The 25,813-nt window shown below is 47.5% G+C and overlaps 1 protein-coding gene across 1 annotated transcript in view; it reads right to left on the reverse strand.

Moving 5' to 3' along the window:
- Nucleotides 1-3,162: 3,162 nt before the first annotated feature.
- Nucleotides 3,163-25,813, reverse strand: part of mtmr11 (myotubularin related protein 11) — a 36,750-nt gene continuing 14,099 nt past the window's right edge. The window contains exons 3-17 of the mRNA XM_070966399.1: nt 24,528-24,664; nt 24,320-24,389; nt 23,107-23,246; nt 21,497-21,581; nt 16,150-16,297; nt 15,669-15,756; nt 14,968-15,056; nt 14,207-14,334; nt 13,054-13,132; nt 12,527-12,597; nt 9,773-9,945; nt 9,333-9,503; nt 8,908-9,126; nt 7,207-7,524; nt 3,163-5,469 (exon numbers count right to left, since the gene is read on the reverse strand). Of these exons, the coding sequence (XP_070822500.1) occupies nt 5,017-5,469; nt 7,207-7,524; nt 8,908-9,126; nt 9,333-9,503; nt 9,773-9,945; nt 12,527-12,597; nt 13,054-13,132; nt 14,207-14,334; nt 14,968-15,056; nt 15,669-15,756; nt 16,150-16,297; nt 21,497-21,581; nt 23,107-23,246; nt 24,320-24,389; nt 24,528-24,664 (2,369 nt within the window). The 3' untranslated portion in view covers nt 3,163-5,016. The remainder of the gene's footprint in view (nt 5,470-7,206; nt 7,525-8,907; nt 9,127-9,332; nt 9,504-9,772; nt 9,946-12,526; nt 12,598-13,053; nt 13,133-14,206; nt 14,335-14,967; nt 15,057-15,668; nt 15,757-16,149; nt 16,298-21,496; nt 21,582-23,106; nt 23,247-24,319; nt 24,390-24,527; nt 24,665-25,813) is intronic.

Raw genomic sequence — 25,813 nt, forward strand, 5'->3', positions numbered from 1 at the left:
CTGTTTATTTCATCGCTATTTTGAGGCCATTTCAGCCTCCAGCTTCACTTCGAGCTCATTGGTTGATTCTCTCTGATTGATGCAAATGAGACTCCTCCGCTGCGCCGCTCCGCGTCCGCTCTGCGCCGCTGCTGCGGAGGAGGAAGAGGAGGAGGAGGAGAGGAAGCATCGGAAGCGACTCAAACGCGCACGGACTGACGGAAACACGAAATGGAAGCAGCGCTTTGTTTACCTCCCCTCACATGCATGACGATGGCGATGATGATGATGATGATGATGATGGCGCATCCTTTTCATCCGTGTATGTAAAGCGGTGGCGTGGGCGGGGGGTGGCGCAGGATTCTGCTGTCGGTGTTCTGTCCTCAATCGAAAGGCTCGCGTTTTCTCAAATATGACGCGCGCCAGAAACCAGGTCGCTGAAGTGCGGATTCGACCATGAGAGGCACCGGCATGGATCTGCTGTGGAGGATCCTCGCAGCTCTCAGCTTCGACTGCTTTAAAGATTCATCGTCGTCAAGGTGAGCGGCGATTCACTGATTCATTGATTGATTGATTGATTAGCACCTCAAATCCCGACATTCCCGGAATATTCCGGTGTGTTTCCAGCCTGCTGTAAATCCACCTGCTGGTGTTTGTGTCGTGTGTGTTTTAAATAAAATCCACCACTGTGGTGATCTTTTAATGTGTAATCCTGCCTGCAAAGGTCCAGGCACAAACAGATCTGCTTTAAACACTGAGAAACTGGGAAACGTCGCCCTGCTCTCCGCAGTCGTTATGACAACAGGTTTTTCTGAGTCATGATTTGTGCTGATTTTATCCAGCTTTGCCCCACTGAGGGCCAGCTCCTGTTACACAACTCGGAAACGGTCAATCAGGAAAATTCCCATTTTCCATCACATGAAACGGGCCGAAGCACCGTGAATTCACAGCGGCGCTTTAAAATCAGGCTCCAGGCTGCACGCTTACAGGTATCTGCTGCACCTCAGCACGAGGAAGGCGCCAAATATCTGGATCTGAAGACAGATAAATGTCAGCACGCAGTCTGAATGATTGAGCAATCACTCACCTCTGCCCTGGCTGGGATTACCTCAGGTCTCGTTTTACCGGTTATTTATTCTCTGGAAGCGAACTGTGCACAGCAGCACATGTGTTGCGGCTGTGGACGCTGCACGAGCCTGATCCCAGCTCGCCCCCTTTTGTCTCAGCTGCGTCTGTGGTGTCTGTTTTTAAGGTTTGGTTCAGACAGCAATGTTTGGCTTCTGCCCTGAAGATGAGTCACTTCAGTCATTCTGCTGTGAGGATCTGCTCATTTTCCGGTTTGCATAATAAATAAATTGATATATTTGTCAGCTGTGACCGTTTTCTGAACCGATTCGTGGAAAAAATAACTGGCAGATTTATCAGTGCTGAAAATAATCTTTAGCTGCAGCCTCAGTTTGGCAAATCTGCAGAATGGAGTAAAATGACACTGAAATGGTGCTCAGATGATTCATTGAATTAGTTTGATTCATTTTGTTAATCTGTTCATTTTTTGAGTGACGTGTTCAGTAAAAATGCCAAACATTTGTTTCTTCTGGTCTCTCAAAAGTGAGTGATTTGCTTATTTTCCCCGTTTCATCTAATTCTGACTCAAATATCTTTGGAACACAGTGTTAAAAGACTTCGCCTCTGGCTTTGGGACATTATTATAATGGATTTTTTTGCTGTCCCAGGCCAAACAGTGAATCAGGCTGTTTCCCAACGTGTCAAACTCTTCCTTTAGCCAGCTGTGGGTCAGGTACGAGCTGAGCGAGACGCTTCACAGCTGAAAAATAAACTCGTCTGTCTCTTGAGGACAAACTGACTTGAAAATAGATCAAACATACCCAACATTTCTGTGCTGACGTCACTTCTCGGGCGTCCACACTGATGCCAGTTTATCAGCTGGTAAATTGACCCCCTGATCTACCTGTGTACGTTAAGCGTATGTTTAGGTTCAGCTGTGCTTGATGATGGATGGATTATCAGAATCAATCGATCATTCGTTTAGTCCACTAATAGTTCCAGCTGTGTGCGTCCTCTCTCCCTCTCAGGTCTCCCACCAAGCAGAGCTCCAGCCAGGCCGGCAGCCTGGAGAGCAGCTCCCTGACGGGCTCCCTGTCGCTGGGCCCCGACCTGCCGCACTGCCAGTGCTGCATCTCCTACGAGGCCCGCCTAAAGCGCCTCTCCTGCGGACACCTCTACTGTGACCCCTGCTGCGACCAGATCGTCAACCTGGCCTTCGAAGACATCGAGGGCCTGTCCGACTACCCCTGCCCCATGTGCAAGTCCATCCGGCAGCTCGGGGGCCTCGGCCCGTCCTCCTCCGGGTACTTCTACGGGCCCTACGGCATCCTGCAGCAGCAGCAGTTCGCAGGGAAGGAGCACGGCAGTCGGTGGGGGTGAAGCTGAAGCTCGCCCACGGGAGGCAGGCTGACTGATGCTGGACTTTTAGTCTCTTCAGCGATGACTTGGTTTTTAATGCACTGCCATGACAGCTGCCTGGTGACATGGACTACAACTGACGGCCATCTTTCCTCGTCTCTCTCGCTCTGTCGTCTGTGGTCATCCGGTGAAACGTGAGAATGCATGACACAAACATCCATTGGTTCAAAGTGCCAAAATGCATCTCGGCAGGTGGCTGAAAACTTCATCATAACAACATGCGGAGCAGAGGTGTCTTTATATTTCAGTCCAAAATGTGGTGAAACAGCGTAATGATCGAGAAAAAATCCACCTCATTCATGTTTTTAACAGCATGCAGGTTTTCTACCTAAAGTTCATTCTCCTGAACGTGATGTTAGAAACTGACCAAACCAGAGCTTTACCTGATTTAACTGTGCAGTAGATATTTTGTAAAGTTAACGTTTCCTGTCAGGTGAGTCCTTACTTTGTACCTTTGTGTGAACGTTTTGAGCATTTTGCACATGATCCTCTGAGGTGTTTTATTCTGACTGTACATATCATGCAGGGCGGCTGGATTTTACATTTGAATTCTATTGTACAGTGCCATGCTACTTTTTAAGTGTTCCAGATCATATGTAAATATTTATTTTGTTAAAAAATAAAGTTTGTGAGCTGTGTATCAGAACGGATTTCGCCTCTTTATGTCACAGGTTTGGATCATGAACACGGCCGAGAGTTTATGAACTGATAGCACTTTTTATTTATCAGGATCAAAACATGCTGATACAAAAAAATATGTACATCTGGCAAATTTAAGTGATGTTCGTACCAAAAACATTAAATTATACAACGATAGAGACGGACAGGTGTAGCGGAGGATCAGGTCAGGTTTTCCATGCAACGGGGCAAAGACGACCTCGTGTTTCTTCCATGGAAGAGAAGTAAATGCATCGGCATCGCACCAGGTAAGCTCTGAAATAGTAGCTGATATCAATGTGCTTTGATATTGATGAATATTTACAGCAATTTAATAATTCATAGTGCTATCAAGTGAGGTACCTTTTCACATGAGAGAAGATCGACATCAGTCACACACCTGACGGCGGTGATCCTGCCCGAAAACATTCGGAAAAGCAGACTCTCTCAAATACAACACGGTGCATTTTCATTCGTCCGTGGGAATGACGCCAGTGCATCTACTTGACACCCACATCATGCAAACGACAGCCTGCTCGGATTTAAAGGCGCAGGATCCGATACCTCCCTTTGTGCTTTAAATACAGTCAGACACTTCCAAGTCCTTGGCCTAAATGCTGGCGGCATACTAACACACCACCAGGCAGGAAGCAGAGATCAAATGAGAAGCAAACACAGGAAGAAAGAAGTTCCCTTTGTTTCCAACACTGTTCCCTTCTGAAGGTACGGCAATCAAAAGGCAGAAGAAGGTTTGTGTTTTTCAGCTCCACCGCAAAAGGATGGAGAAAGCCTCAAAGTAATACTACATTTGGTCGGAGACAATTCAGAAATCACACTTATCTACATGTATGACATCAAAAACTGACCAGTAACGGTCGAGAATACTTGAAAGATGAAAGTTTAGATATGATTATATTAATATTATTATTAAGCCCTGGAGTGATGTCAGTCATGCAGCAACTGAATCGTACTGTGACAACGTGCCGGGACTTTAGCCACATCCAGGCTAATGTAACACTCTGAACTGAATATAGGCCTCTCGCTGCTCTCATGCAGGCATGCAAATGGAGAGATATGAGAGCAGTACCAAAATAGCTCTCATGCCCTAAATTCCACGTTAAAGTCACTGGTCACAGCGCATGAGGAGTTTAACATGACGGTGACGAACGGCACTTTCAGAACAATATTCTGCTTTTCTAGTCGAAGCTGAGATACAGAAACTAGGAAAATAAGGTGCTTTGCACATTAGCATGATATGATGAAGATTTAAAGGGCTGGTCGTGGAAACAAGTCTTCTGCAGACATGCAGGCTGACAGTCACACGGGTCAAAGGTCAGATCCATCCACTGCCATGTATCCTGTCAAAGTGCCCTTAATCACACCTCTGTGCACGTCCTGCCCAATCACTGTCAGCCGCCTGGATAAGAGGCTAAAAGTGGAAACTACAAGCTTCCTCTCCGCCTTGAAGGCTGACATTAAATGTGTCTACTGCATTTTAAGATACTGTGAGATGTGCTTCTGAAGCTCTGTGGACAGACATTATTAAGCATCTTCAGCCCTTATTCTTTTAGTCTTCTTATATTCATCAGTGGAATACTGAACGCTAAGCTTCTTTACAAATATACAAAAACAGTTGTCACAGTTTTGAATACAGTACTGACGATACGCAGCAGAGTCAGGAGCTCTTGCGCTGATTTTTTCATACTATTGCGGTTCACGGCGGCCCAGCCAAATGTCGTTTTATCACCAATCAAATACGGTGTGACAGGAAACATGTCTGGGTCTCCTCGGGACACGACACCAGCGAAACTGTGCAGGCAGGTGATCTGCTAGCACGCGGTCACAGGCGGTGCGTTGTGCATCAAACATGAGCTCAGTTCAGACGAGGACCAGACCTCAGGAAGCTATCGAGGACCCGTTGCTCTTAGGCAGCTTGGCGTTATTGGGTGCTGGGTAATAGCGCTGGTCGGGGCGGGCCTCTGTGACTGACGAGTGCCCGAACAGGAAGGTGTGCTTGTTGCCGCCACCATTGTCTTTGTGGCCAGGCCTGGACGGTGGAGCTGACGCGGGCGGAGGGCCCCTGGAGGTCTGGTGGTTGGTGGAGGTAGGAGGGGGCGCCACTCTGGGCATCACAGCGCTCTGAGGCCGTGGCGCCGGGAAGAGGAAGGTGCCATTGTTGGTGTTTTGGTTCAGGTTGGTGTCGTTGCGCCGGGGCTCGGCCATCTTGGCGGGCGGGTTTGGATCCATGCCCGTGGACGCTTGCGCTAGCTTGTCTTTGAGCTGCTGCACCTCCTGGGCTAGCCGCTCCACAGGGTGGGGGTGGTTCGCAGAGACGGGGTGGGAGAACGCCTGAGGACAGAAAGCAACATGGTCAATTCCTCTAACTTAACAACCTCAGCCTCAGCTCGCCCACCAGACGGTCTTCGGTCTGGTGATGTACAGTGTAGTCAAGGCCTGATATGTCCAAAAACTACTCAGAACACAGCAGTGAGACACCGCTCCACCGTCCCTTCGCTCGCCGTCACGCTGCACCCAACGTGTGTTAATCCACAGCTGAAAACAGTCCTCAACGAATACTCTGTTTACTGTTGTTTGAGTAACGCCGGCCAAAAACGACACCGCAGTGCGAGCTGTGTTAGTGAGCATATTTAACCTTTTTAAATAAAAAAAAACAAATACTGAATGTGTGACCCGTTTTCAAAGGTTAACGTCCTCAGGGGGAACGAATGGGCTCAGGGCGGGGAAGTCTGAGAGTGCTGAGAGACGGATTAACACATTGCTGAGCTTTTATGGGATTTGTTGACAGCAAAAACATAGAATGTCACCATCCTTATCATTTAACATTCAAAAAATGTTGCATTGCTATACCAAGGTGCCAGTTTATTAGGTACGCCTGTACAATCTAATGCAACAGCCCTGCAACAAACGCTGCCTCCTACCTGAAGATGACAATATTCAGTGTTTGTTGATGTTGCTGTGCAGCATGTTTTGATGCTGTACAACCCTCCTGTAGTTCCTGAGCACTAATGTTGAGTCATTTCTGAAAAAACGGGATTGTTCTGGCCTGGAGGGGCAGCGAAATGATGTGTGAAACTGCAGGGAAAACACTCCAATTACACAAAAGCGCAGAATTCATCCTCATCTCTCCGCACTGTTAACCTGAATCTGCGTTTGAGCGCTTTCACTTCTTCCTCTACAGCTCCCTTAAAATAGACGAGCGCACCCACCCACGGCCCTCGACTATTCTGAACATCACCATGGGGACGCTGACAGACGAGGCTGATGCACAGACGGCTCAAAGGCCGCACCACGTCCGTACTGGGAGATGTCGATCGACAGCTCCAGCTAATCTGCACATCAAAGGGACGACGTCACGAAGCGAGAGGACGCAACACGGAAGACATGACGAGGCTGAACACGGCACACACGCGGAGCCTCCCGGAAATGTTGTAGGGCCAAATTTAATGAGACATTTGCGGCGGATGTCGCCCACTTGATCAACTCAATTACACACATCCGCACTTAGACACTCAACCCTGCAATGTTTAAATTAAACAGCCAATGGTTCGTTCTGCCTATCTGATGGTTCTGTATCCTGATGCTTTGTCTTTTAAAAATATCTATTTGGCTTTGAATGTATCCTTGAGTCCAGCTTGAGCCAGATGTCATGAAACTCCCTCCAGGTGTTCCCGAGATATTACGTCCACAAGAATTTAAGAGACGGACAGACAACCCGAAAACACGATGCCTCCAACCACAGCTGCCGACAGCACGGAGGCAACAGCTGCTGGAGGTGATAACAAATCCCTCTCGACTCACTAACTTTAAAAGGCAGCTGTGGAGCTGTTTCAAACATGGAACATATCACTCAGCTGACCTGTATCACTCTCTGACGTGTGTTTTAGTCACATATAATGATGGAGATCTGTGGCACTGAGGCATTGGCTGCAGTATAAGAAGAGAAAATAACACCAGTCCCAACCTTCATGCTAGACGTTCCAACCCTTTCTGATGTGAGCTTCTGCTTTTTCTTTCATTCAAAGGATGTTTGAATCTACCAGCACCTAAGGGACGCTTCTGACATACCTGTGCATGGAGCGCCCCCCGGAGGTAGCACTCCCTCCACAGCCCCATGCAGGGTCCCATAAGGACAGGCAGCAAAGGCTCATACGGGTCAAGCGGTCCTTGAGGTCCGGAGGTGGAAGCGAGGCCCTGGGGAAACTCGGTCAGGGCCCACGCCTTCAGCAGCCTCTCCAGGCCAGGCACGTTCTCAGAGGACGCCGCCCTCCGGTGGCTCTTCTTGTAAACGCCTGAACTGCTGCTGCGCCAAGGAAGCAGGTTAGCGGGACAGGAGAAGGTGCCTCGAGAGAGGAGGAAGACTGAGCCGGGGATGGTGTCAGCCAGCTGGTGGACAGATGTGGGAGGAAAAAGACTGTCAGGAAAAATTCTAATGACTTTCAACTGTGGGTCTCAACCATGTGCACAGTGCATGCAGTGCAGGTATTTATTTCAGAACAATTACTTTACTTCCTTATTTCAGTGATTTGCACCCCTCTAACCAGAGAAGAGCAATAAATCAGTTAAATTAGTGGCAGTTTGAACAACATTATAGTCAGCCTGTTCCCGAGGAGTTGATCTGGAAAGGATGCGTGTTTTTTGGCTCCCACAGGAGAGTGAGTGCTCAAATACACACTGAAAGAGGTCAGCTCAGTCACGAGATCAGACAGTTTCCTGGGAATAAAATCTCTAACAGTCCCTCGTGTTCTCTGATGCAGTTTTTTACTAACATTTCTACCTTAATTCATCAGTGAAGACTGTCTGTTTCTGATCTCTGGCTATGCACAAACATGACGTACCCCAGCTGAAACGATCCATTTCAACTCAAAAGCTGCAAAGACATTAACATCCTGCCATGAGATGCTCTGTGGTAGAGGTAAGATCTTAAGCCCAAGCCCGGGCCCAAAATGTCAATTATTAACTTTGGGTCGGGCCGGGCTTCTCTCTCGCTAATTTTTTTTAATAAATATATATTTATTTGAAGTCTGTAATAACCAAATACACGGCTCGGGACACGCGCGCGCTTTATGCAGCGCTCAATGCCAGATGTTCAAGAGGACGAGACCCGAGACTGAACTCCCGCACAATACGCACTTTACACCGAGATGACCGCCCTGGACCACCTACCTCAGCAGGTCTGACTTCTGCAAACAGCAGCTGGTCCAGAAACAAGTATGAATGGATTCATCCGTGCGCGCAGTCTCCAGCGGAGGATTTTTAAAGTCTGTTTGTCTCCGCCTTTGGTAACGAAGACTATAGTGAACCTGCTGCGCTCTGGAGGCTTTACCCCGTGTATCTCAGATGCCCTTCCTTGTGATCTACAATGAAGCCCAGAGACCTGCTCCTGCTGCTGTTCCTCTCCTTGTCAGAGAGGCGCGTCCATGTGAGCACAATATCACACACAGAAATATCTTTAACAAACTTTTCCAGCGTTATTTCATTGTGTAAATGCATTTATAATGATCATGAAAATATGTAGATTATTTTAACATTAAGAAAACTTGCGATATAAAATTTCGGGTTTGTTTCGGGCTCGGGCCTGCAAATCAAGTTAATTGATCGGGCTCGGGCCGGGTCGGGCTTTAATACCCGTGGGCCTGGGTCGGGTCGGGCTGGATTTTTTAGGGCCGATCTTACCTCTACTCTGTGGTGTCAGCCACCGGAAAACCCAGAGCTCCCAGCATGGCCACTAGAGGGTGCGTTGCATCATGAATGAGGTGGCAGCCTTACCCTGTGAGCGTCCGGGTTGATGTTGAGGTTGCCATTGAGCAGCGGTTGGAGCGGAGGCGCTGGGGGGACGGGTTGGGTGAAACGGTCTCGCCTGTGCTTGCTGTACTGCAGGGCCCAGTCCCACACCGGGGGCAGAGGAGGGTCAGACGGATCCGAGGAAGAATCCGGATGAAGCATATCCCTCCAGCCATTGACTGGTGTGTAGGACTGCCCGAGGTTCTGCGTAGAGCAGGATATACAGTTGAAATGTTCATTATATTCATGTTCTTCACCTGCTTAAAGTCTGAGGTTCTACTATGACGATGACAAATTAGAGTTAGCTGATTATTACTCTAATCAATACATTTCACAGCAAACCCTCTGAGGCCTTTTTCAGTCCAGTAATCAGGCAAAAGATGCCAAAGCCCCTCTCAGGTGTCTGGTACCTGGGAGCGTTTGCATCTCTCTCGCTGGCAGTTGGCCAGGAAGCTGGAGAAGAGTGGCAGGTGGATGCTGTCGTGCAAGGCCAACAGGAAGTCATCTGTCAGCTGGAAGCGAGAGGGATACTGGGACAACAGCTGCCACACGCAATCCAGGAAGAGCAGGAAGACGGGAGCCTGCAGGGGCAGAGGGAAGAGAGGTTAGTGCTGTAGGTAAGTTAACTTTATTTCTATAGCGTCTTTCAAAAGCACAGTTACAGGAAGCTTCACAGGTGCACAAAAACAATACCATAAAAAAGGTGTAATTTCAGGTAACAGCTCGCCAAATAACAATATACAAGGCATTTGTATGTTAACAACTGGTCTTGCTTTGGCGACATCACTGTATAATTCTGCAGTTGCTCAGTTGCACCAGTGCGGTGTTGTTGTGAACCTTGACCTCTCACCTCCTCCTTGTCATTGTCGCGGTGGTAGTTGATGCGGCTGTAGAAGCGGTGGCCGGCCATCACCCACTCCTTCTGCAGCAGGCTCTGGAAACCGTGCTGGGTCCGACAGTGGGGGTCACACATCACCTGCACCAGGCTGGACACCACACAGCTCATGTCCCGGTCGTCCGCCTCTGTAACGACGACACAGGAGGTCATCAAACTTCTACGCGATTACCTGACGCTTGTTTTACGATGTTGAAAGTGAAGTTTAGCTCGAAGCTCACGTGGGTTTCAGTTTTAGAGCAGCCTCGACATCAAACACGTCAACCCATCATCTAACCACAATGCACTGCTGCTCTTCACAGACCTTCTGAAGGGGGCGTGTTGTTTAAATGATTTTCCTGACATACATCTGACCACTGTAAGTATTTAACATCATCCATAAATGAGTCTGCATGAAATCTTTCCTGTGAGCTGCAGTCATTTAAAACCACCGTTTAATTCTCCTCTTATCTCTAAGGGTTTATTCTCCTCGACAAAAGAGGGAGAGAAGGAGAGAGAGAGAGAGAAAGATAACATCGATAGCAAAGACATGCAGCTAAAAACAATGACGACCACGACCCGGTGCCAGACACAACAAGAGAAGAGGGAGAGGCACACCGAGTTTGCTCGGGCTGGTGAAATGAGTCATTTCTGCAGTGGGATATTTACTGCTGATCCAGCCAACGTCAGATTTACCGCAACACGGAGACTTACAGCTCGACTGATGTATAAACCTCCTAGCTAAACGCTGAGGTTCGTCACTTAAAGCTACAGAGTGGTAAAGAAAGTCAAACACCAGCAGCGAGTAGCAAACATCCTTGGCTGAACAGCGTTGGGTCTGTGTCTCTCTGGGTGTTTATGAAGGCGCCACAGGCAGTAAGACCAGAAGACTGGAACGCAACAACAGCCTATTATCTGTAAGACAAGTCCTAACAGAATCAAAGGAGTTCTGCGAAATTTCTTCTTCACTCTCACACAGGGCTGGGACATACGGCCTTAAAGTAATGCCGCAGTATATCAGGGTACTTCTGCAGTAATGATATTCTCGACAATACGACAAAACAGGGAGAAAAAGGTGCCAAATGTTGGGCGATGCTGAGCCAGTGCAGCTTGTCTGCTTGGTTTAGACCTGAAAACAGCTGCTGAGCTTCTGCTTGAGGTGCTGAAATGAGTCTTCTTGCACTTCTTATACGTTACTGTGGTTTGTTGTACATCTGTACACTTCAACACTACTGCAGTCCCTTTTTGGGTCTCCTCCACCATGCAGCGGGCAGCAATGCTCCTTTAGCTTTCAGCCGTGCTCGTTGTTTCTGTGCTTAACGGTGTGACGTCATTATGTCGAAATACTGCCATTATCACAACATGAATATTTTTTTATCAAATTAAAACTGACACTGATATTATCATGAGTGCGATGATGGCACACTCTTACTGTCAGACACACATATAAGTGCAACTTGAAAATTCAACGTTACTGTGCCTGAGCATGTTAATGTCGGGAGTCAGAACAACAAAAACACAACTAATCAGCTGGCGATAACCTGAGGAGCTGAAAGCTGAAGACTCTGTGGGCAGCCAGACGCTCTGAGGTCACCCTCACTGCACTTTTGGGTTTACCTTGTCTGTCCAGCAGCTTCCCTGTCACCTGATCCAACTCACTGCCAGGTGGCGATCAGCTGACACCCACAACTAAACAACAGTGAGCGCCTTCCTTTTTGCCACACGCAGTCACGTAGAGGTGACCCTGCTGTTCAAAGGAGGAAACTCCAACAACACTCAGACGGAGGCTTGTAAGTCTTCACCCCAGGCAGCTCCAGGAGAGGGACATCCAGAAGTTTGGTCTGAGAGACAGTGCTGTGTGGACAGATGAGCCACGCTATGTTTACAGATGGTACTGCTCTACCTTCCACAGTACAGAGGTGACCTTTCACGTCCAAAGAGACAGCTTTTGTAGCCAGGGGTCAGTTGCTTTCACCTGATGCTGGAAGAGCACCAGACGGCTAAACTGCGTGTGAAACGCTGATGTTTCAGCTGGACTGCAGGTTTACGGGAAGCAGCAGTAGGAGCTGCAGTCTAAAACTTTCTAACTGATGCATTTGGTGATGTAAAAATACTGTTTGTTTGTCCTCCTCGTAAATCTGAAACTGGATGTATTAAGGAATACATCCAGATACCCTCAAACCTTCAGACCAGACGCTTTGTGCAAAGCTGTGATCTCCATCACTCCAGCTGTTTTTCATCAAATAATGACAATATAAAATCTAGTGTAAAATCATTTGGATCACAATGACAAAAAGTGATGGTTTTGGCAAGACTAGATTGACCAGATGTTCAGTATTATATAATCTAAAATAGGTACGTTCTTCTTTGACTGAGAGAAAACTAAAATGCCCAGACTTTTCATCAGCTAAAACTGATTAAAAAGGATGAGGTTTACTAAATAAAAACATGTACATTTGACACACGAGTAAATAACACTGGTAAGGGCTTGGAGGAAGATGTCCAGCTGGACTCTGAGACGCAGCTGCTGCAGCCTGGCGTGGCCGTGCCTTTAAAAGCACGTCGTATGAAGCCTTATTGACAGTGTGCATGTAGGCTCAGTGGAGTGTGCTTGTCGCTGGTACATAGCTACTTCAGGGCAAGCCCTAATGTGGGATTAATGAGAAGGTGGTGCCGTGAATAATGAATGGATTGACTAATATGAGCCGGGGTCTGGGTCACGTGACTCACCTTGCAGCGCCACGGTCAGGTGACCGCCACGAAGCAGGCAGGCTACCTCTGAAGCTTTCTTCAGACAGGACCTGGAGACAGAGAGGCAGCTTGATTATATCCAATCAGATCAATCTCATGACACTTACACAACAGCGATCACATTATAAAAATATGGGTAAAAGTGTCGCAATTACTTGAGAATATGATAAAAAGTTTTGCACATATGAATGTTTTAATCATGCTTCCACACTGGCTGTGCTATAACCTGTCGCAGGTTTCATGTTTCCTTGATATTTCTCTAAATACTGTTTTTTTTTTCCTCTGTAAGGTCAAACACTCCAAGGCTGAAAACAGAAACCCAGTTTAATTAGCAGCCATTCAGTTCCATAAATGTTTTAAGTCCTGAGTTCAAGGATTTTAGTTTCCTCCACCAGTGAACAGTTCGACAGCACAAGTCTAACATCAAACAGCCACGAGAACAAAGAACCCGATAACTTCTTGTTATGGATGATACGCTTTCCCAGATGAGCCAATCAGAGCGTTACCTGATGTAGTCTAGCCAGTGGGTGCTTTCCAGGGTAGATAACCATTTGTCATCGGGCACGGACACAGATGTGGAGATATCTAGGAGTCGAAACAGGAAAAACACAGAATGTGTTCAGACATTATGCATCACTACTAACGCAGACAAGCCTTCAAAGGGTTCAGCTGATCTCCAGAACCAGAACACAACGGCAGACACAACAAAGACACATGGAGCTCTGGACCACACAGTTCTAAATAAAGCTAACATCACATTTCCAACATGTGGACGAAGACGAGTGCGATGAAAACTTCTCTGTCCATTATTTACTGCGCAATAACAGTAACAGCTGCATTTCCAATCTCATGTCCAAATTCCTCTTTTTGTTTTATCCAGAAACACATCTTTAAAAACAGTCATTTGAAGAATGTTATTGTGACTGAGTGTGGACATCCACGTCACACCCAAAGAAAAGCTCAAAATAAACCATCCACATCTTAAATGGGATCCTAAATGCAAAATCCACTTAATCTGGAGGGGATTAGCATTTAATACAATCCCCAAAGTCTATTTTCATTCTATATCCAGTTGTTGTGAAGATTCAGAGCCCACTTCCAGTAAGCCAATCAAACACATCCGAGTGGCTGTTTTTCAGGACAATCCTCTGAGCTGTGAAGCACTCACCCACAAAAGACATAACACTGAGCTGACAAATGCGTGAACCGTGATAATCGGTGACCTTCACGCATTGTTCGTGTGCAAGAGAGAGCAAGAGCGAGCCAGAGAGGCCAGCATTTCAGTCCCAGGGCCGGTGGTCGTAGACGGCCGTGAGTCCTGCCTTCTTTCTGTTTACTCAGCCGTGGAATGTGCTGTGTGTGCTTACGTGACAAACACAACAACAAAGACCATCTCACAAAGGCTGCTCGGAGCTGCGACTGCGTGAGATTCAGCCCCAAACAGCTCTGCGACACCGAGATGTGATTATACACTCTGAAACGCGGGTAAAGAAAGCAGGAAGGTCAGAGAGCCTCGGTGGCTTGAACGACACATAAACTCTTTATCTGAGAGAGATGTGGGTGCTTCATCCGTCACAGCTTTAGTTATTTCTGCTGTGTGTAAACACATATTTGCTCAGGTGTTGTGTGCGGACATGTGTGTTCATGTCTTATCACCACCTCCCAGGCAGAGGGCACGCAGGCGGCTGTGTGCCAGCTGGATATCTGCAGGTGAGGGCAGCTCGTCGGCCAGCTCCACCACCACACACAGAGAGGACTGGCAACCGAACAGGATCATCTCCAGGTTCCTACAGAGCAGCACAGAACTGCTGTTAACACACTGACACACCTGCAGCAAGCCTGACGTCTCTGTAATCAAGCCGCCCTCACAGCTTTCAGCAGCTTATTGTCATATGTTTGTTAACAGTGGTTTAACGGTGATGTCCAAGTCTTTCATGTTTAAAGGTATGCGTGTTTCTCCTTTCAACTAGCAATGTGGGATTTTTACTTTTGTGCCTGCATCTCTGGCCCAGCCTTGCAAACTGAGCTGACCGTAAACAGGCAAGAGACTGTGTCATAAACTGCAGTGATGTGTTGTATGTCTGTCCAAATAATGCTCCTAAAACCTGAATAATATCAACAAATCCCACACGTCTTAATCGGAAAATGCCCCATTCAGAACAAGGCTGAATTTAGAAAATCCAACCGGAACATGCCGTTTATATGAGTCCTATAAAATTCAGATATTGTCATTTTGGGAATAATAGTGGAAAATTAGTGTGTGTGTTAAAATAAACTTAACTGTAGTGCCAGAGGCGGTTTGGCTGCAGAGAGGAGGCTCGCTCTCTTTCACACAGTTCATTGTTTTTAATTATACAGTGTACCTCTCAAAGAAATAAAAGGATGTTTCAAAAAGAAAAAGGAAAGCATGAAGCGCACACCTGATGTCGTCTTTCTCGTGGTAGATGTTGTTCTGGAAGCTGGCCATCCGCAGCAGATCACTGCCTCGGGGGTGTCGCCAGCACCAGCGCTGCAACACATTTCCCTCTTTAATAACACGTTCCATAGTGCTGAAACTCCCTGAAGGCTCTGCATCAGCGTTCATCTTGTCATTTGTGTCACAGGAATGTTAATGAGAAGGGAAAGCATGTCGAAAAGATGACTGCTGTTAAACTATCATTCTATTATTACACATAATATACACTTGGGAAGGAGAAGTGTTGGTTTGAAGAGTTTCGACTGCAGCTCTTAAAGCAGGAAAACACAAAGGCAGACTTGAATCTTTTGGACCCTCATCATGTTTGTTTTGTGCTGTGGCAGCGTGGGAAGGCCTGAACAGGAAAATGTGTTTTGATCTCGTGAATATTCTCGTGAGCTCTCCATGAAGCACCTTAAATATGTGTTATGAGCAGCTCTGCCGTTACAGCAAATGACATTACAAGTCTCTGTCTTAGTTCTTTTGGTTTTATACATGAAGTCCGGGTCCATTAGAATAATACTGAATGTGCACAAATTGAATACAAATGCAGAGAATTTGATTTGGAAGTGAAGCTTGAGGCTGTGCTGCTTTTTTGCTGCATTCATGAGCCGATCTTAAAAGGAGTGGTGGAAGGTGAAATCAGAAAGCACTGAGAGCACTCACAGGGATGCGTCCTTCATTGAAGTGGGCGAAGCTTTTCTTCAGCTCGGTGTCTAAAACCTTCTGCGGAACCACGATGAAGCGAGGCAGGCTGACAGGGAGCAGAACCAACGCTCAGCTTTACTGACAGAACGTGAATGTGAGAGCGGAGCGGCAGTGGAAGATGAAGCTTTTTGTTTTCAGAACGCCAACAGCTCTGAGCTTTAAGAACATTAACTGAACACACCGAGTGGTCTTCTGTGTGTCTTTTATGGGAGCTCAGCCTTGGCTTTGCCTGACATTCTCAATTATCCTCACATTTTGAAAAACTGCTTCCTAAAATGTTCTCTTGTCGAGGATTTGCAAGCAGATGCGTTCACACATCCCTGAAAAAAACTGTTAATGTCAGATATGATTTGGCACAACGCTTCATGTTCCTCTGCACTCCACTGAGGAGAGGAAAAACTGATAAACGACAGTGCGTTGCATTTCAGTGTGAATCTACCTGGTGGACATCTCAAAGCGGTCGTTGACTGAGCTGACTCTCCAGCTCGTGGCTCCGCACCTCTCCAGCTCCTGCTCCCAGTCTGAGGCGGACTCAAACCAGTTCATGTGGGTGTCCCTGCGACGGTTGCTTAGAAACTGCTTCATTTCTGGAGGAAGAAAGCGATTCAGACGCTTCATATCTTCATATCTTAAATATCATCAGATTTTGTATAAATACTACATGTACATTTTTTTTCTTGTAGCTTTCAACTGTTTTCTAAAGACAAGGCAATTCAGGAAAATACATCAATGAAGCCAGGGGTGGTATAAAGCTATGGCACAGGTCTATTTCTCTCTGTTTTATATCATTGCTTTGCTGTACACACCTGGGCTTAGGACAGCTGGTTGGACAAAGCAAGCTATTTAAAGATGAGACTTCAGGTATTGCTCCTCCTTGAACTGCCACCTTATCGTGGTGGAGGAGTTTGAGTACCCGAATGATCCTAGAGGCTATGTTGTCCGGGGCTTAATGCCCCTGGTAGGGTCTCCCAAGGCAAACAGGTTCTAGGTGACGGGTCAGACTAAGAGCAGTTCAAGAAGCCCCTTATGAAAGAAATTAAAGCAAGGAAGCGTACGTCGCCCGGATTGGCGTCACCGGGGCCCCGCCCTGGAGCCAGGCCTGGGGTTGGGGCTCGCAGGCGAGCGCCTGGTGGCCGGGTCTTTGCCCACGGGACCCGGCCGGGCACAGCCCGAAGGAGCGACGTGGGCCCGCCTTCCCGTAGGCCCACCACCCGCAGGAAGGATCAGAAGGGGCCAGTGCTATGTGGAATGGGTAGCAGTCGTGGGCGGGGGCCCCGACGACCCAAATCCTGGACAACGACTCTGGCTATGGGGACATGGAATGTCACCTCACTGTGGGGGAAAGAGCCTGAGCTAGTGCGGGAGGTTGAGCGGTACCGGCTAGAGATAGTCGGGCTCACCTCCACGCACAGTCTGGGCTCGGGAACCCAACTCCTTGAGAGAGGCTGGACTCTCTTCTACTCTGGAGTTGCCCGCGGTGAGAGGCGGCGAGCTGGTGTGGGCTTGCTTATAGCCCCCCAGCTCAGCCGCCATGTGTTGGAGTTCTCCCCGCTGAGCGAGAGGGTCGCTTCCCTGCGCCTTCGGGTTGGGGATAGGTCTCTCACTATTGTTTCGGCCTACGGGCCGAACAGTAGCGTAGAGTACCCGGCCTTCTTGGAGTCCCTGGGAGGGGTACTGGAAAGTGCTCCAACCGGGGACTCCATTGTTCTGCTGGGAGACTTCAATGCTCACGTGGGCAGCGACAGTGACACCTGGAGGGGAGTGATTGGGAGGAACGGCCTCCCCGATCTGAACCCGAGTGGTGTTCTGTTATTGGATTTCTGTGCTAGTCACAGTTTGTCCATAACGAACACCATGTTCGAGCATAAGGGTGTCCATCAGTGCACGTGGCACCAGGACACCCTTGGCCGGAGGTCAATGATCGACTTTGTAGTCGTATCATCTGACCTTCGGCGGTATGTCTTGGACACTCGGGTAAAGAGAGGGGCTGAGCTGTCAACTGATCACCACCTGGTGGTGAGTTGGATTCGCTGGCAGGGGAAGAAGCGGGACAGACTTGGCAGACCCAAACGTACCGTGAGGGTCTGTTGGGAACGTCTGGCGGAACCCGCTGTCAGGGAAGTTTTCAACTCCCACCTCCGGGAGAGCTTCAACCAGATCCCGAGGGAGGTTGGAGACATTGAGTCCGAATGGACCATGTTCTCCACTTCCATTGTTGATGCAGCCGTCCATAGCTGTGGCCGTAAAGTCGGCGGTGCCTGTCGTGGCGGCAACCCCCGAACCCGGTGGTGGACACCGGAAGTAAGGGATGCCGTCAAGCTGAAGAAGGAGTCCTATCGGGCCTGGTTGGCTCATAGGACTCCTGAGGCAGCTGATGGGTACCGGCAGACCAAGCGTGCGGCAGCTCGGGCGGTTGTAGAAGCAAAAACTCGGGTCTGGGAGGAGTTCGGGGAGGCCATGGAGGAGGACTACCGGTTGGCCTCGAGGAAATTCTGGCAAACCGTTCGGCGCCTCAGGAGGGGGAAGCAGCTTTCTGTCAACACTGTTTACAGTGGAGGTGGGGAGCTGTTGACCTCGACTGGGGATATTGTCGGGCGGTGGAAGGAATACTTCGAGGATCTCCTCAATCCCTCTGTCATGTCTTCCGTAGAGGAAGCAGAGACTGGGGACTTGGAGGTCGATTCATTCATCACCGGGGCTGAAGTCACTGAGGCAGTTCGCAAGCTCCTCGGTGGCAAAGCGCCGGGGGTGGATGAGATCCGCCCTGAGTACCTCAAGTCTCTGGATGTTGTAGGACTGTCTTGGTTGACACGCCTCTGCAGCATCGCGTGGCAGACGGGGACAGTGCCTCTGGACTGGCAGACTGGGGTGGTGGTCCCTCTTTTTAAAAAGGGGGACCGGAGGGTGTGTTCCAACTATCGGGGGATCACACTCCTCAGCCTCCCTGGTAAAGTCTATTCCAGGGTACTGGAGAGGAGAATCCGGCCGATAGTCGAACCCCGGATTCAAGAGGAACAATGCGGTTTTCGTCCTGGCCGTGGAACACTGGACCAGCTCTATACCCTCCACAGGGTGCTTGAGGGTTCATGGGAGTTTGCCCAAACAGTCCACATGTGCTTCGTGGACTTGGAGAAGGCATTCGACCGTGTCCCTCGCGTCATTCTGTGGGAGGTGCTCCAGGAGTATGGGGTTGGAGGCCCTCTGTTGAGGGCTGTACAGTCCCTGTACAACCGGAGCAGGAGCTTGGTCCGCATTGCCGGCAGTAAGTCGGACCTGTTCCCAGTGCATGTTGGACTCCGGCAGGGCTGCCCTATGTCACCGGTTCTGTTCATCATTTTTATGGACAGGATTTCTAGGCGCAGCCAGGGGCCGGAGGGGGTTCGGTTCGGGGGCCGGCAGATTTCGTCTCTGCTTTTCGCGGATGATGTTGTCTTGTTGGCTTCCTCGAGCCAGGACCTTCAGCATGCGCTGGGGCGGTTCGCAGCCGAGTGTGAAGCAGCTGGGATGAGAGTTAGCACCTCCAAGTCCGAGGCCATGGTTCTCGACCGGAAAAAAGTGGCTTGCTCCCTTCAGGTTGGAGGAGAGTTCCTGCCTCAAGTGGAGGAGTTTAAGTATCTTGGGATCCTGTTCACGAGTGAGGGAAGGATGGAACGTGAGATTGACAGGCGGATCGGTGCAGCGGCTGCAGTAATGCGGTCGCTGTATCGGTCTGTCGTGGTAAAGAAGGAGCTGAGCCGAAAGGCGAAGCTCTCGATTTACCGGTCAATCTACGTTCCTACCCTCACCTATGGTCATGAACTTTGGGTCATGACCGAAAGAACGAGGTCCCGGATACAAGCGGCTGAAATGAGTTTCCTCCGCAGGGTGGCGGAGCGCTCCCTTAGAGATAGGGTGAGGAGCTCTGTCACCCGGGAGGAGCTCAGAGTAGAGTCGCTGCTCCTCCGCATCGAGAGGAGTCAGCTGAGGTGGCTCGGGCATCTCTATCGGATGCCCCCTGGACGCCTCCCTAGGGAGGTGTTCCAGGCATGTCCCACCGGGAGGAGGCCCCGGGGAAGACCCAGGACACGCTGGGGTGACTACGTCACTCGGCTGGCCTGGGAACGCCTCGGGATCCCCCCGGAAGAGTTGGAGGAAGTGTCCGGGGAGAGGGAAGTCTGGGCGTCCCTGCTCAGACTGCTCCCCCCGCAACCCGGCCCCGGATAAGCGGAAGATAATGGATGGATGGATGGACTTCAGGTATTGTTCCCTGCCAGGGTTTTGAATGGGATTTTATAGACCAAACAACTGATTGTTTCAAAGTAATCACCAGCCCTGATCATGGGGAAGATGTATTGAAACATGATGAAAAACAACTGAGGCTGGCTGCTGCTCAGCAGGCACAGCTGACTGTGAGATGCCTCTTAACAAATCCAGTGTGAGCTCTCGCTTCCTTTTCCACCAAATTAAATTTAGGGGAGATCAAAGGGGTAAAATCACGCTAATTCACAACAGAATGGTTTCAACTGGTGCCAGCTCATTTCTACTGCAGAGCAATGTAAGAAAGATATACATGTGAGACACAGCGCTTGCTCGTCTCACTGAGTCTGGAAAATCACGATGCTAAAGTGACGTCCTTCATTCAGCAGACGGAGAGCAAAGCGCTGACCACACACCGGACACACTTGACCCCTGGGGCAGAGTTGAACTGTAGGTCATGTAACGACTTCTTTCGGGGAGAGGGGCTTGCATTATTTATCCAACAGCTGACTAGTCATCCACAGCCTGGTCAGCCTAGCGTAGCTTTAACATAGCATAATGCACTGTACAGACAGGATCGCATTACTCTATACGGTCGAGGCGAACAGACAGTGGCTTGGTTACAACTGGGCATAATGGTTAAGTCTTGTTGATGTGAAAATGGGCTGGACTCTCTCTCTGACAGCACAATATTACATATAATTATGGATTTATCTTTGACAAATTGAACTCTTCACTCACTGGCAAAAACCACCCCTTGACAAGTTTAGAGCCTCGCCTTCAAACCACTCAAGAGATTTCCTCACATCTGGCCACGGTTTCAAAGACAGCGTCTTCACTGCGTCATCGGAGACGAGAATGTTTGAAATGCTGCCAACCAGAGAGGATGTGAGCTTTACATGTCACTACAGTCTGCACAGAAACCAGAATGTTTCCTGTTCGATATTCTCTCTCACAGTCTGATGGTGCGGCAGAAAGAAGGAATAGACACAAACAAAAAAGAGATGAAAGTCGTGGCGAGATGCTAAACAGTTCTGGGTACATTCTGTCCCTGCAGCTCGAGGGTGAAAACCAAAGTGAGAGCAGATTTGATGAAGGCGCACCAGGAGGAACCTTTGGCTTAAGCAGGCGCGGCACATGACTGAGATATTCATGCTGCTTTTGATTCATGTGCTTCTCACTTTGCCTGAGCTGTTATTGAGCTGAATATTCATCAGCAGTGAAACTGAATGATAGATTTACTGATAAATACTTCAACTCTCATTTCCATGCCATTAACATCTGAGCGCACACACACGTACGTAAGGCTATAATGAAATAATAATTAATTCCCCAAGATATCTCAGAGATATTTCCAGATTATTTGGTTTAGGTCAGAATGATATAACTGTTAACTTGACAGGATCAAGATGCTGTGAATGGCAGCACAAACCAGTGAAGAATGATGAAAACCAAACAAAATGTTAAACAGCTGCAGACAGATGTAGTTTCAGTACCAGACAGGGAGTGAACGGTTGTATACATGAGGGCGCATGCATTAATCCTCTCACCTACACTCCCAAGGGCAGCGTTCTGGAAAGATAAAACTGACCCCGGCTTGGGTGGCTGGTAGGTCTTGGCGATGGTGTAAGTTATCTGAGGAGGGAAACCACAGCGAGCCCATCAACATGACAAAGGTCATCAGCTTTCAACATCAATGCCCCACAGAGTCAGATCACTACTGTACGGTACAGATCAGCTTCTCCACGCACAAGTCTTTAAGCTCTGAAATGACTGATGAACAGTATGACAGTAACCAGAGCCTGCAGTACGAGCCAGTACACACACACACACACGCACACTGAACACTGGGTACACTGAAATACACAATTTGGTGGAAAAAAAGTATTTATTAAAAGTAGACAAAAATGCATAAACGAAATGTATAAAAGGTGATTTTAAATGCTGAAAATGTTTGTGTGTGCATGCAGAAATATCATGATGCTCAGATTATGGAGCATCATAATATTTCTTATCATACTTACGCAGATGATACACAACTGTATATTTCTGTGTCATCACATGACTACAGTCCCTTACTTTCACTGAGTGAGTGTATTCATCAAATCAATGAGTGGATGTGCCAGAATTTTTTTCAGATTAATGCAGATAAGACAGAAGTGATTGTATTTGGCCCCAAAAATGAAAGGTCAAAGATCAGTGCTCACCTTAACTCCATGTCACTGAGAACAACAGATAAAGCCAGAAATCTCAGTGTAATTATTGATTCTGACCTGAATTTTAACAACCATTTAAAGCTGATTACCAAATCAGCCTACTACCACCTGAAAAACATAACCAGAATTAAGGGATGTCTGTCCAAAGAAGACATGGAAAAACTTGTTCATGCATTCATTTTCAGTAGGTTTGACTATTGCAATGGAGTCTTTACTGGCCTAAACAAAAAAAAACAATTAGGCAGCTGATTCAAAATGCTGCTGCACGAGTCCTTACAAACACCAGAAAAATGGACCATATCACACCAGTCCTCAGATCACTACACTGGCTTCCTGTGAGTCAAAGAATAGACTTTAAAATCTTACTGTTGGTCCACAAAGCATGAAATGGTCTAGGACCAAAATATATTCTAGATTTATTAACTCCATTTGAAGTATCCAGAGCTCTCAGGTCATCAAGGAAAAGGTCTATTGTGTGTTCCCAGAATGAGAAGCAAACAAAGTGAAGCAGCTTTCAGTTGCTCCTCACCTGTGGAACATTCTCCCTGCACACCTGAGGTCTGCACCAACTGTCAGCTCATTTAAATCAGGGTTGAAAACATTATTATTTGCTACAGCTTTTACTTAAAGTAAATATATTTGCTCAATGATTTTAATCATTCTAAATGCTAAATTATTGTCTTTTACTGGCTTTTGTTTTTAATTTTCCTTTAAATGTATTTTATTTTTCTATTCTCTTCTAATTTTTTTTCTTTCTTTCTTTGAGATGCATTTTCTATTTATGATTTTAAGGTATTTTTACGCTTCTGTAAAGCACTTTGAATTGCCTGGTGTATGAATTGTGCTATACAAATAAATTTGCCTTTGCAGACGTTCAGTATTCAAACCTGGTCGTACCTAAAATGAGATCACTAAATTCCTAAAAGGAGGAGACGGACACACACCTCTATGACTTGTGCGTCAGGAGTGAGGCGGTCAAACAGGAAGCAGATGACTCGCAGGTCCCTGCAGTAAAGCACCAGCTCCTCTGGAGTGAACTTCAGCGAGGAGTTTGGGGTCACCAGCTTGGTTCTGTTTGGGCCCACTGCAACACAGGGAGGGAAATCATGACAGACGGGTCAGAGCCAAACACACACAGACCGTAGGTTACGTAAGGTTGTTGGTTAGACCAACAGAGTGTGGGTTCATACAGTACATGCTATTCATTTTTGTCATTCCATTTTAGCAATGATCAGAGAAGAGCTTTGTTACTCAAATTACAATTAAATTTTATCCTTAATTCATGAAATCAAACTCAACCTTTGATAATATCTATGGTCAGCATTTTTTCAGTCATACCCACAATTTACATTCGGTAAACAACTTTCTATGCAGTAGTTTTAATTGATGATGGCTGAGTCAAACGTTCAGATTACACGACACAATACAGCAAGTGATCCAGCGTATTTTTGTCTTATTAGTCACAGCCTCACTGTTGGCTGACGAAGGCTGGATTCAGTTACTGCTGCTGCAAACCAAACATTTCTTACTGCTGCTGCGCCACATTAAAGGAATTCAATTGGGCGGCTTTTATTGTGAAGCATTCACAGGAAACACAATGTGCTGGTCACTGTGGTTAGCTTTAACAGCAGTCTGTCACTGTCTTTATGAAACAAAGACAACACTCATTTTCAGCATCTTTACGCCAGTCAGTCATTTCTAATTTTTACAAGGATGTAACAGAGCAAGAAGCCGCAGTGAGCCATAGGCAGCACACCTCTGACTTCTCAGAGAGGTAAGCAGTATTATTTCCTTCATTACAGCAGTGAGAGTTTGTTTGGCTGACAAAGCAGCTGCTCAACAAGTGTTTCTTCCTTAACTACAGCTGTTGTCAAATCAGCAGGACTAAAATCTTAAGGATTGCAACTTCAAGACCTTTTTGGATCAAACCAATTTAATAACAACAAACTCTGCAACATGCCATCTTCCTGGTATCCTCATTATAAGTAACATGAGTACTGAGTACAGCTAAGGGCAGGATATGAAACTTACTCGTCGGTGATTGGACATAAACAGGGAGTGTCAAACTAAAGGGATTGTGGTCAATAAATCTGCAGTCATAACATGAATTAAAATACTTTTTCGTGAGCAGAAATGTGGGCAGAGGGTTTTACTTACCGACCACAACCTTCTCTATGGATGCCAAAGCCACATCGTGATCTCCTAACAGCACTGGGTCTGCATTGTCCTGCATCGCGAGGGTTGTTTAAAGAAAATGAATACCACAACAACAACAACAACAAAATACATCATCATTACTGCACCATGTGAAAGGCTCTTAATCTATTTGTTTTTTTAATCAGTGCAGCTGTTCAGAGTGACTCACGTCAGGTTTGGGGCTGTCCTGGGGCACGAAGGCCACTCTGAAGTGGGTGCAGAAGAGGGTCCCAGACAGCCAACCTCGTCCTTCCCTTGCAGACAACTTCTTCCTCACCATCACAGCTCTCTGGAGCACACACTCGCCTAGTGGGGACAAAAGGGAGGCGCAGTAGAGGTTACAGGATGGAATTTATGGGTAATGTAAGGTCAGTCAAGGGGTATCAGTTGTGCACATGTATGATAAACTGCATGGCTGAGTGTGCACAGTACTGGGGGGCTTCAAGTGAGGACACATAACAGGAAGTGGAGAGAGACAGAAACAGCAGCAAGGAAGTTCACTGAGAGTGGACTACTGGGAGTGGGCGTAACAAACACCTTTCAACAAAAAGGTCCATCCTCAAGTGGCTGCTTATTGTTCAAGTCCTGGAGCCGCAGTGGATGTACGGGGAGGAGCAGGAAGAACAACAAAAACACCATCTGACAGCTGACGGACTCCTTGTGCTGGACAACATCACACCAGTTTGGTTCACTGGTCAATACTTATCTATTTCACATCTTTATTTACTTATTCAAACCACAGGTAGATCTAAACTAAAGAATGATTTCTACACTGAATGGCTGAAGGAATAAGATTCAGGTGATGTGGGAGACTTTCAGGGCCAGGTATCCACAGATTTATATGAACTGATGGGTAAAGCCAAACTACACAATCCAGCTTTATTGTGAAAGACAGCCCAGTTGAAGCTGGGAGGACTTATCAGGACATATTTTCTGACATTGTACATACATAAAGCACAATGCTCCACTTTGAAATGTGGTCACATGCAGCAGGGCAAGAAAAAATAAGCTCTTTGGGTCATGAACAGAGGATCACTATACGCTACACCTCCTCAATTAACTGTGGTTGAACAGACCGTGGAGGCCCCGGGTGGGTTGTTAGGGGGTGCCACCATGGCGAGGGATGACAAGGGAGGGTGGGGGCAGGGATTTATGTGTACGCAAAACATTTTCACTTCTGTGCCATTTGTAAATTAAGAGGCACAACGCATTGAAATGTGTTCTTTAACTGTGCAGGGTTTGGTTGCTCGTCTGCTGATCCTGAGCGATGAGTCTTCATCACTGTCCATGTGCAGACGAAGGCTGCAGAGGCATCTGAAATTCCAGGACAAAGCTCCCAAAAACAAACCTTTTCACCCAGAAAAAGTCCTACACACAAACACAGATGTGCACTCTCAAAGGGGAAAAAAAGGAAAACTGTTTCACCAAAACACACACACACACACACACGCGCAC

The sequence above is a fragment of the Chaetodon trifascialis genome, chromosome 7, assembly GCF_039877785.1.
Source record: "Chaetodon trifascialis isolate fChaTrf1 chromosome 7, fChaTrf1.hap1, whole genome shotgun sequence".
NCBI lineage: Eukaryota > Metazoa > Chordata > Actinopteri > Chaetodontiformes > Chaetodontidae > Chaetodon > Chaetodon trifascialis.